The 12,846-nt window shown below is 37.8% G+C and overlaps 1 protein-coding gene across 7 annotated transcripts in view; it reads left to right on the top strand.

The window, feature by feature from the left end:
• The window catches only part of PAK1 (p21 (RAC1) activated kinase 1), a 152,139-nt gene that overhangs the window by 84,953 nt on the left and 54,340 nt on the right, over positions 1-12,846 (top strand). For all 7 annotated transcript variants that reach the window (XM_068556021.1, XM_068556014.1, XM_068556017.1 and 4 more), the window contains 2 exons: positions 8,334-8,434; positions 8,940-9,087. In XM_068556021.1, coding sequence (XP_068412122.1) covers positions 8,334-8,434; positions 8,940-9,087 — 249 coding nt within the window. The remainder of the gene's footprint in view (positions 1-8,333; positions 8,435-8,939; positions 9,088-12,846) is intronic.

The following is a 12,846-nucleotide window of genomic DNA, read 5'->3' on the forward strand; positions in this document are numbered from 1 at the left end:
TCCTCGCTGAGTAACCCTAGGCCAAATCTGGTCTGAAAATAAGTCTCATAGCTCAAGATCAAAGCTGTAGCTCTATAAATTCAAAGCATAGATGTAGAAAGCATAGAGTTCTAAGAAGTTCTTGTGAAACGATGTAGTGGCCTCTCTTTCACCACCTAGTTTTGTATTTCCTATACATACCCTGAGCACATAGGTTTCACCCCTTTGCTCTAAGACCTTAGATGGCTATAATTAATGCATACATCAAAATGAAATAAATGAATTTTTTCCTTTTGTTTGGAAACTTTATTCAGCTTGATTTTGTGCTTGTTGATTTTATCATTCAACCAATAAGCATTTGTTGACCTGCCGCTTTGTGCTTAACTTAGTCCTAGAAGGATGCACCGCAGTGTTGGCAGTCTTTGAAGTGGTATGCCCTTCATGAAGTATTTGAGAATTTATACCAGCTATACAGAGAAATGGGCTAGAACTGGACTTAGCCTGGATTGAGTCATACCTCTAACATTTATTAACTCTGTGATTTTTTTGCCCTTTTACCTATTTATTTTAATCCCTGTATCCTTAACTGTAAAGTGGGGGAATGATTATAATTCCCATCCATCCCATATCATGAGTAGGCTTTTGTCATTTGACGTAGTGGATGTAAAAGCGTTTTCTGAACTCTAAAACACTATACAAATACGAAGTTTTTTTTTGTTTTTTGTTTTTTTTTTTAAGGGAAACCTCATTTCTTGTTTGATCCGAGATCTGTAACAACTCATTTTCAGTTGGGGAGGCTGAGGCTTAGAGAAAAGTAAATTGATCAAGGTCTTACAGTTGGAAAGTGGCAGGGATGAGTATGGAACTAAGTCTTCCTAAAGTATCTATTACATCACAACATACTATCTCTGTTAGTTGTTCCCAACCCAGATTACACATCCGACTCACTCATGGTGCTTTTCTGAAATACAGTTGCCCAGATCCTACCCAGACTTTTGGAGCCAGAATTTCCAGAGGGGTAGTTTTGGGGTCTAAAGGGATTTGGGAGATGAGGAAGAAGAGCTCTCTGTGGGCTGCGTTAGTGGTTGAGATTTGAGCTGGCAATGGGTAGAATGTCTATGGGCATTACCTAATGCTGACCTCCAGCATGGCTTCAGTGTGTGCCTGGGGGGATGCGTAAATGATTGCAAGAAGCTGTAATTAAGGGCCTGTGATAGGTGGCGCTGAGTTGCAGAATTCCATGTGGGAAAGCCTGGTTCCTGTGGTTAGGATCTGGAGCCTTTGGTTTATTCTAAGAAGTCCTGTAGCATTTAGTTTGGAATCTTTTCCTGGCTGCATTTTCACAACCGAAGTGGAATTCTCCAAGCTTGGGAAGAGTTTAGCAAAGTTAATTTTAAAACTGGACTACGTCAGTGTTTATCTCTCCAAGTTTGGAGTGTTTTACTGCCTTGAGCTTAGATTAGCTCAGCTGAACCAATGAGAAGGGCTTCTTAAAAATAAATCTTTGAAAAAAAAAAAATAAGGTCAATGATTTGTGCTGAAACTTGGATGGCTGTACTGCAACCTGGGATTTTGCAATGTCAGCCTCATTTCCCATGTTACCAGAAAGCCAAATGGACTTGGCCAAATATAGGGTTAATATTAGGATGGATGGGTTTGCAGGCTTCTTTTTTCACTTTATTTCCTCAAGTCTGTGATCTCTAGTTTCATGAAATCAGATGATTTGTTCTTCTTTTTCCTTAGCCACAGTTTCTAAACTGTCTTAATGAGTGGGTTGGTAAATCTTACTCTGACACTTTCTTTTATTAATGATAACTCATGTTTGTAAAGCTCTTTAGCTTCTACACAGCACGTACATTTTCTTTATCTTAGTTAATCCTTAAAATAATAAGAACAATAGTAATAAAAATAGTAATAACAAATAGTACTAACACAATAGTAATAACCATAAAACAGTAACAGCAGTAACTGAGCTACTATTTATTGAATGCCTGTTAGTTACCACATATTATATTAGGAACTTTGATGTTTGTGAAATGTCCCAATTTTTCAGGGAGATAAATATTTCACTTTGTAGACGGTAAACTGAGGTAGTTCAGTTTGAGTAACTTGGCCAAGGTCATCTGGTTAGGAGTGGCTGATCTGCGATTATAGCTTTTTTCTGTGATTCCAGGGACCTTTCCACTGTACAACCCTGATACTCTTGTGCTCAGAGAGTCAAGGACTTGCCCAAGGTCATATGCTACATAGTTGCAGTGCATGGAGTCTGCCTTTGAACAATTGTCTCTTGACTTCTGGACTGTGCTCTTTAATTCTTCTAAGTCCTCAGACACCATGTACTGTTTGAAGGCTCCCATCCTAGAGATGTTCAGACTAATGCCTTTAGTAGAACTGATTTGGTTAGTTCTTTTAACTTATTTTAAAACAAATTTGCATTTAATGACCTCCATTCATATTCACTTAGTCTGCAGAAGGCATAGTGCATGTAGAAGCAGCTATATTGGAGTTCAAGCACTGGAGGTTATCACCATTGACCATCCCTAATTTTGTGACCTTTGGTAAGTTGCTCTACCTTTCTTCACCTCACTTATCTTACCCGTAGTATGGGTACATAATAATATTTATCTCATAGAGTTGCTGAATGGATTTATAAGACTAAAGATGTGAAAAAGGTTATGCAAACTGCAGCTTTGTTAAGAGTTGGTAGTAATTTTGTGGCTATTATTGCTTGCAGTCATGGTTTTCTTTTGGAATCTGTGATTAACACTTAAGAGTTGTTATGAGATTTACAAAAGAACAACTCTTAATGGGATTCCTCCAAGATAGAATTAAAGAATGGTCCTGGGGTAAAATACCTTTCTCTTCCTACATATAGCCTGTATTTCCTGTTGGTTTAGATAGGGCTATTAGAAAGGCCAGATTAAAGAATTTGTGCACTGAGACTAAACAGACCCAAGGAGAGGTTTCCCAAGGAGTTCTCAAGAGTTCTCTGTAATGTCAGAAGCAGGATTCTAAGCTCTGGACGTGGGCCTGGACCTCTGGAACAAATACTCTATTTGAAACTGAGGCCAAAAAGGTAAGCCTCTTAAAACTACAAATCTCAGATACTCTTTATATGTTCGTGTGTTAAGTGATTTCATTGCCCTGGGGCTCTTTTCTATAGGCTATTCATCCTCTGAGCCACTCTCTTTCTGTGTTTCCATTACCGAAGTTTGTTTTGTATTTGACATTCCGTGCCTGTGATGGTATATTATATGGCATATTAATAACATACCATAGAAATAATATATAAAATATAAGATATATAACTATAAAACAAAAATCTAAATAAAACATAAAAATAATCTAAGTAAAGCATAAAAATAACATAAGTGTTCTTCTCTACAATCTTTTAATTGACTAGATCAGAGGAAATTTAGGAACAGAAAGCAATTCCAAAGCCCTGCGACATGTCCCATGCATTCTAGCTATGAGTAAGACAGATGGACTTATGTCATAAATGAACCATTTATGAACCGTAATAAACCATTCCCTTTCTCAAAGCAGCTGCTTCTGGAAGGGAAATTGCCAAGTGTAAAAATAGCCTAAACCCTAGCAATTGGCATGTAGGCAAATGGTTCTCACTAAGATACTAAGGAAAGAACCTTTGGAATCAGACCTGGGTTCAAATCCCAGCTCTTACTAGCTGTATGAGCTTGAGCAAATTATTTAACTGCTTTTTAGTTTCCTCATCTGTAAAATGACAGTAGTAATAATGTATCCCATAGGATTATAAGAATTAAGGAAAATATTTTATGGTTATAGTATCTTATACACGGTAAGTTCTTATTTAATGTTATTTCTTCTCATTATAACAAAGTATGTTTTCTTGATTCAACTTGGAATTCTTTAGGGGAGGTAAAGTAGTAGAATGTAAAGGGCCTTGGCTCTTGACGCTACACTTTTTGAATTTGAATTACTTCGAGAACTGTAGGCAGGTCCATGCTTCAATTTCCTAATCGCCAAGTAAAGTTGACTCTCAGGATTGTGGTGATTATATGAGATGATGTATATGAAGTACCTATTAAAACTGTGGGATGCTGTGTCAGGAAGAAATGTAGATACAGGGCTTTGAGAGTGCTGATCTTTCTGTTTTCAAAGACATTTGGAGTGTAGGAGCTGAAGGGGCACTTAAGATCATCTAGTTCATTCTCCCCATTGTTCAGATGAGAAAGCTGAGCACCTGGACTATATGGTGTGGTAGATGCAAAACTGGCCTGGATTCTAGACCTTCTTGTGTGTCCCCGCCCCCCCCCCCCCCCCACTGCATTTTGCTGCCTTTCATCAGGGTTATGTTGGGTCTGTGGAGGCATTAGGACCTCAGAATATCTTTTGGCCAGTGTGCTGAGCTACCACAGAGCAGGATTTTAAAACGGGATTGTGAAAATCATGTCAGAGCTGATAAAAATGGAACGTTTATTCCTGCCCTGGAGAGAATTTGCATGTCTTAGGCAGATTCCTTAGACTCCTTGTCAGGTTGAGTTAGGTGTCTGATCATTTGTTCCTTTCTTCACTCAGTGTCTGAGCACCTGTTTTATGCCTGGCTTTTGCTAGCTGTTGGGGATTCGTGATAAATTGGACATGGCCCCTGAACTTAGAATTCAGTCTGGTTGGAAAAAATAGACCCTTAAAATAGGCAGTTACTATAATGGTGCTGTGGGAACAGAGGGGAGGGTGAAGAACTCCCCAACCTAGAGATCAGGGAGGACTTCACAGAAGAGATGACCTTTAAGCTGAGACCTGACAAGGATAAATAAAAGGGTTTGTGTGGTGAGGTGGCAAGGGAAGGGAAAGGGAAAGGCAGGATTCACAGGCAAAGGGAGTAACTTGAGACAATAGGAAGAGGTGTGAAAGAGCCCATTACGTTTGGTGAACCATCACTGGTTCAGTGTATTTGGTGTAGAATGTATGAAGCATAAGTACAGGCATGCCTTGGAGATACTGTGGGTTTAGTTCCAGCTTTATTGTGTTGCTCACTACCACAATAAAGTTAGCATCACAATAAAAAGAGTCACATGAATTTTTTTTGGTTTCCAAATGCATATAAAACTTAATGTTTATACTATACTGTAGTCTATTAAGTGTACATTTATGTTTAAATAAACAATATACATACCTTAATTAAAAATACTTTACTGCTAAAATATGCTAACCATCATCTGACAATGCAAGGTTGCCACAAATCGTCAATTTGTAAAAAGTATAATATCTGTGAAGTGCAGTAACTCCAAGCACAGTAAAATGAGGTATGCCTGTAGTGGGAGATAAAGGAGAAGATGTAAGTCTGTAGAGCAGAGTTCTCAAAGTCTTTAAAAAAAAGAGTTTATTTTTTAGAGCAGTTTTAGGTTCACAGCAATATTGAGTGGAAAGTACACAGATTTCCTATTAACCTCCTGCCCACACATATGTACAACTTACCCCACTACCAATATCCTATACTGGGGTGGTACATGACAATAGATGAACCTACATCAACACATCATATTCACCTTAAGTCTGTATTTTACATTAGAGTTCACTCTTGGTGTTGTACATCTATGAGTTGAACAAGTGTATGTATATAAAGGCGAATATCCACCATTATAGTATCATATAGAATAGTTTCACCACCCTAAAATTCCTCTGTGCTCTGGTAATTCATCCCTCCTTCCCCTCAAATCTGTGGCAACCACTGATCCTTAATACTGTCTCCATAGTTTTACCTTTTCCAGAATGTCAGATAGTTGGAAGCATATGGTATGTAGTCTTTTCAGATTGGTTTCTTTCACCTAGTAATATGTATTTAAGGTTCCTCATTATCTTTTCATGGCTTGATAGCTCGTTTCTTCTTAGTGCTGAATAATATTCCATTTTCTGGATGTATCACAGTTTACTTATCCATTCACCTATGGAAGGACACCTTGGTTGCTTCCAAGTTTTGGTAATTATGAATAGAGCTGTTGCAAACATCCACTTGCAAGTTTTTGTGTGAACAAGTTATCAGCTCCTTTGGGTAAATAACAAAGGAGCGCGAATGCTAGATTGTATGGTAAGAGTATGTTTAATTTTGTGAGAAACTGCCAACATGTCTTCCATAGTGACTGTACCATTTTGCATTCCCACTACTAATGAATGAAAATTCTTGTTGCCCCATATTCTTGTTAGTATTTGGTGTTGTCAGTTTTGGATTTTGGCCATTCTAATAGGTGTGTAGTGGTTTTTCATTGTAGTTTTAATTTCAATTCCCTAATGAAATACGATATTGAGTATCTTTTCTATCTGTATATCTTCTTGGGTGACGTGTCTCTTCAGGTCTTTTGTGTATTTCATTAATTGCGTTTTCTTATTGTTGAGTTTTTTTGTGTGTATGAAATTATAGCTTTTCTTTTATTTTTAAAATTTTTATTGGGGTATAGTTGACTTACAATGTTTTGTTAGTTTCAGGTGTACAGCAAAGTGAATCTGGTATACGTATACATATATCCATTCTTTTTTAGATTCTTTTCTAAAAGCATAGTAATAATGTATGTTACTATTATATAATGTAATATATGCCATTACAGAGTATTGAGTAGAGTTCCCTCTGCCATACAGTAGGTCCTTATTAGTTACCTGTTTTATATATAGTAGTGTAACAATACAAAGGCCTTGGGGTTGGGAGTCCGAAGACCTCAATCCTGGCCCCAGATCTGCTTCTAACTTGCTCTGTAACCTTGGGCAGGCTACTTAACTTCTTGGAACCTCTGGCTTCTTCTGTCAAATGGGCACCAAAATCACTACCCTAGTTGTCACACAGTTGTTTTGAGGCTCCAGTGGACTAAGTCTAGCTAATACCAAGGCCAGAAACTCTTTTTAGTTGGAAAAGGATTATATTAGTTTGCTAGAGCTGCTGCAATAAATTACCACAAACTAGGGGTCTTAAACAACTGAAATTTATTGTTTCAGTTTTGGAGGCTAGAAGCCCAAGATCAAGGTGTTTGTAGGGTTGGTTCCTTCCGAGAGCTGTGAGGAAAAACCTGTTCCATTCCTCTCCCCTAGCTTCTGGTGATTTGTTGGGCTTGAAGAAACATTGCTCTGATCTCTGTCTTTATCTTCATAAGGTGTTCTCCTTGTGTACGTTTGTCTTCAAACATCCCCTTTTTATAAGGACATTGACTGGATTAGGGGGCTGAACCTACTCCAATTTGACCTAATCATATTTTAAATAATTATATCTGCAATGGCTCTGTTTCCAAATAAAGTCACATTCTGAGGTACTGGGAGTTAGAACATATGAATCTTGGCGGAATACAAGGGTATGACAAGGGCACGACAACTCTTTAAATATTGAAGCTTTTTGTGCCAGATCAGCAGAACCTTAGTGAACACCTACTGTATGCAACACCCTTGATGATTACAAATATTCAGACTTAGGAGTGATTCGTTAAGGTTGTAGCCTAGGGAAGCAGCATAGTATAGTGGTTTAGTGCTCAGGGCCTGGGCCAGACTGCCTGGATTTGAGTCTGACTGCTGCCAGTTACTAACCATTAGATCTTGGGCAAATAACTTAGTCTCTGTGCTTCAGTTTCTTTATCTGCAGAATAAGGATGACAGTACCTAACTGATAGGGTTGTTGTGAGGCTACAGTGAATATTAATAAAGAACTTGAATTAATACATAAGATACAAGGATATACTTTACAGCACAGGGCATATAGCCAATATTTTATAACAACTTTAAATGGTATAATCTATAGAAATATTGAATTACAGTGTTGTTCACCTGAAACTAATATAATATTGTAAATCAACTATAATAGAAAAAAGAAGGAACTTGAATCATTGCGCATGATAAAATATTAGCTATTCATTTAATTAAAACAACTTCCAAATCTAAAATTCTGTAATGTAGAGAACCTTAAAGTAGTCCATAATCAAGGATCAAACAGGCAGAAGCAGGTTATATAAGCTCATAGAATGTAGGATGTCTGGGTTGGAAGGCTCTTTAGAGACCATCTACTTGAGTCTTCTCATTTTGCAGATGGGGAAACCAGGGTTCAGGAAAAAGGAAGTGACTTGCTCTGGGTCAACTGACTCATTAGTGGTAGAACCAGGACATTCTAATGAATGTTCTTTCTGCTCCTGCTTTACTTTAGTTCAATGAAAAATTAAGCCTTTAATCATGCATTGAGCATCTACTCCAATCTAGGTCTGGCATTGGGCTCTGTAAATACACATGTGAATTTGTGTCACAGTCCTTGGCCTCGAAAGGAGCTTAGAGCTCAACAAAGAGATAAATAAGCCTAAAAATGTATTAATGTCCTTGTTTTTATCTCCTTTTTCCTGTTTCTCTTACAGCAAATAAAAAGAAGGAGAAGGAACGGCCAGAGATTTCTCTTCCTTCAGATTTTGAGCACACGATTCACGTTGGTTTTGATGCTGTCACAGGCGAGTTTACAGTAAGTCCTGGGTCACGAAAGACATTTGGTCTTTCAGAGTTCTGGCTATGCACTGTTAGATTTAATCCTTTCCAGACTTCCTGATGCCTCTATATTTGCCCGAGACCCTCATTACTATCTTCTTATAGTAATGAGAGGGACACGTTCCTCCCCTCTAGAATTGTACTAGAGAAGCCTTTGAATCTCTATTCCTTAAATAGACCTCAGTTAAGTGGCCCCTTGGCATCAGGCTCTGTGCTGGGCACTGATGATCCAGAGACAAATCAGACATGATTCCTGCTCTAAAGGAGGAATAGCCTGGTGAAGGGGCAAACATCTCAAGAAATGACAGATATAGTAAGATATGTGTTATAAGAGAGGCCTGTGTGGAACTCTGAGAGCAGAGAGAGAAAGGAATGACTAAACTCATCTTTAGCTGCCATCAGTTATCAGAGTTAGTTCTGAATTTCATTCAGGATCCCCTGTGATTATGCCTTGCTGACAGCCTTGTATGTCTCTCTTGTAGGGGATGCCAGAGCAGTGGGCCCGCTTGCTTCAGACGTCAAATATCACTAAGTCAGAGCAGAAGAAAAACCCGCAGGCTGTTCTGGATGTATTAGAATTTTATAACTCGAAGAAGACCTCCAATAGCCAGAAGTACATGAGCTTTACAGGTATGGGGATTGTGTCCAGGGCAGTCTAGGAAAAAAGAGGTTTTCATCTTAGTAGATGCCTATTGGTGTGGGGTGAAGGAAGAACGTTTTCTAAAGAGTGGAGATGGCACTTTCACTGAGATGGAATTTTGGAATTTGAGAGCCAAGATGATGGGTTTTTGCATCAAACTTGAGTCTTTACTCTGAAACTGCATGTTTTGAAAAAGTACTGTGATATTACATGTTAAGAACATAGACTTTGTGCTAGAAGATCTAGATTCTGATACTCACTATGTTCTAGTAGTCAGTTCATTTCTTTGAGCTTCAAAATGAGAATAATAATTCCTATCTCAAGAGGTTGTAATGAGGATAAGTGAGCTCATTGATATGAAAGTTCTTTATAGGTTGCAAAACGGCACCATGGAAATGTAGCCATCATTATCATCGTTTTCAATATCAGTAGGTTATGTGATAACCTATTTAAGTAGGCAAGCCCAATTTCTTCCTCAAGGAACTAATTTTTATCAGTCCAATCAGTCCAATGAAAAACTGGCCAGTAATAATAAATGTTCTTTAGATGTACTCTCTCTATATGTATAAGGGACTGTGTTTTTCAGAATGTTTTTAATTGCAGAATTGGGATTAGAATCCAGGTCTCCTAATTCCTGGACCAGTACCTTTTCAGTTTACCACTTGCTTCTAGTAACTCTATTCGGAGCACCTCCTTCCACAGCAGAGAGATTTTTCTTTTCTTAGGCAAGTCATAAGAAGGCCTACGTTTCTGGAAACTTGCCTTTTATATAGCATCTTAGAAGATTAGGGCAAGAAGTATCTTTAGTATATACCACTTACAGTTTCCCCTTGCTTTGCAAACATTAGAGCCCAAAATGCCTTTCTAATGTGGCTAAATTAGTGATCTCTTAACCACTGGTCTTAACTCTGAGTCCAGTGCTTTTTCTGGTGTTCATGCTGTCTCTTTCAAAGGTGAGTATTGTTGGGGAAGGTGAGAACCAGGATGAACTAGCTAATTTTGAAGGATGCTTTCCCCAGCAAGTATTTGGCTTGTAGCAGTAGGCACAGATGGTGAGGATGACAGACTGCAGCTTTGCTCATGCTGCATAGTGGTACCCAGTAGAGTGTCATACATGTTCCTAGCATGTTTCCATCCTGATATCTGGCCCCGCTGGGTCTGTCTCACTTCTTCCATCGAGGGACTGGGTCATTCCAAGGCAGTATTGGGGTTGAGGGGTGATGGGTAGGAAAGTTTTCTAGATTACGGCTTGTGTTTTCAAGAGTTTGTCGTGGAGACTTCAGATTAGAAGCTGGCTTTGAAAGCCTCAGCAACAAAGTCTTTCGAAGAATCTGTTTTTATGTGTATGTGTGTAGATGTGTACAAATACTATTAATGTATATGGAAACATAGCTATGTGGGTTTGCATATGTTTGGAATTAAAGTCCACTTAAGTATTTATGAGTGAATATGGGTATAGATATACTCATTCAGGTAATTGTGTATATGTTCCTCCATGCATGCATAAATGAATAACATTGAGTGTATATGTATAGAATGTATAGATATGTGTCCATACAGCTACTTCTGTGTGTATAAATTTGTGCAAATATGTGTATGTGTGTGTGTGTGTGCACATGCACCCACATGTGAGGGATTTTTTGTTTTCTGTAAGTTGAAGACCAAGGCAACTCCAAGCAAAACTGTATATTCGGCACTTTAAAAAAAATTTTTTTTTAAATTGAAGTATAGTTGATTTACAATGTTGTGTTAATTACTGCTGTACAGCAAAGTGATTCAGTTATAAATACATTCTTTTTTAAAATATTCTTTTCTATTATAGTTTTTCATAGGATACTGATTATAGTTCTCTGTATTATACGTAGGCCCTTGTTGTTTATGGCACAGTTATTTTTAATGTCCTATCTCTCATTTTCCTATTTCCTTTCTTCTCATACTATTAATTATGATAACACTACTTCAATTTGTATATGCTTGCACATAAACCATCTCATTTGATTCTCATGAGGCCTTGGGAGATTGGAAACGCAAGGGCATTATCCCCATTTTGCAGACTCAGGGAAATTAATTAGGCTCAGGGAAATCAAGTGACTTATTCACAGAGCCTCAACATATCAGTTGAGTGATATACCAGTGTTGGAAGTGTGTTTTCAACTTGGGCCTTTAAATCCTTTGCTGTCTAAAAGCCCAAGCACAACCCTCCGTGCCAATTTTTTGTTAAGTTTCCTGTCTTTTCGTCACTTTATTTTCTGTACCAACTAGTAGCTAATGTGATAAGCAAAGCCTAGACTAGATTGACAATGCCAGGTTCTGGGTTTTCGCCCTACTTTGCGACTGATTTATGTAACCTTGAACCAGTTTCTTTTCCTCTGAACCTTAGTTTATTTATTTATAAAATGAAGGGATTGGAAGTACTTTCTGCTCTGTCATTCTGTGCTATGGAATTTGATTTTTATATACAGAAATTGTACATCACATTTAAAAGGAGCAAACATACTTATTTTTTATATGGTGGAGATATATTTATTACCAGAATACCCAGTCCTCAAAAACACTAGCAGTACATAAGGTTGGGGGTGTTGCAAGGAAGGCATAGTATTGCACTTGGTATAGAATGTGCTTTTGGACAAGAAAAACAAGTGAATTATGTTTAAGCTATATCCTGAATTGATTTATCCAGAGTACAGCTGGCTAGTCAGGGTTTGTTTTAAGGACATATTGTCACAGTTTATGGGTTCAGAATTTGTCATAGGACCAAAGAAGCTATACCTGATACTTTCATGTATGATGGAATTGAGATCTTGGACATTCTCTGGGCTTGTTTCTTGGTGAGGAAGATGTAGGATTTGATATAATATTTCTTCTCCTTAATTCCCATTGGCGGTGAACTGGTGAAATCAATTTCTTCTTGGACTTTTAGGAATTAAAGAATAAATCCAAACACAATACTTGGTCTTTAAACTTATTTTCTTGCTAAGATTTCCATTGAGTCTGTTTCATAGTTTATCAAGTCTAAGATATCATTGATTGTAAGATGCATCGTTATTTTACATGCCCCTAAAGAAAAAAGAAGCTGCCAATTAAATCATGAAATACTTTTGATTGTAGGACACATCTCTTTCTGAGATGTTAATGTGAAAAAATACATGTCTCAGAATTCATAAAATATGGTGATTTTCTGATTGAAGGAGCTTGGACCTATTCTTAGAAATAAGACCCTGCCTTTAATTATACTTGACATGACTAATGCATCTCTTTTCCTAAGGCTTAGTCTTTCTCTCCTTGTGGGGAATAGACATGGATGTAGAAGGATCCTTTCTAAAAGCTAAAGCCACATGCTGGTCATGATTTGTTATAGATGGCTCAGGGTGATGCCAGCCATGACTTCTTTCCCTTTCTCTTAGAATGCAGGAAATTTCCTTGATCATTGAGGCCTGATGATGTGGATATAGTTCTAGCCTAGTATTTAGAATTAGACCAGGATTCAAATCTTGACTCCTAAATAACCTTTGTGTTAAGTAATTTGTGGACAAATTACTTCTCTTCTCTGAACATCAGTTTCCAAATCTGTGAAAGTGGACATACTAATAGTACTGAGAGCTGTAGTGAGGATTAGAGGGCGTAATGTATATAATGTGTTTAAAATGGTGTTGGGCCTGTAGTACCAGTAACACTGTTATTATTCTGAGCTTGGCAAATGCTTTACTGAATAGGCTTCCTTAGGTCTCAAGAAAGGATTAACTGTAATT

This window comes from Eschrichtius robustus, chromosome 11, assembly GCF_028021215.1.
Source record: "Eschrichtius robustus isolate mEscRob2 chromosome 11, mEscRob2.pri, whole genome shotgun sequence".
In the NCBI taxonomy this organism is placed as follows: Eukaryota; Metazoa; Chordata; class Mammalia; order Artiodactyla; family Eschrichtiidae; genus Eschrichtius; species Eschrichtius robustus.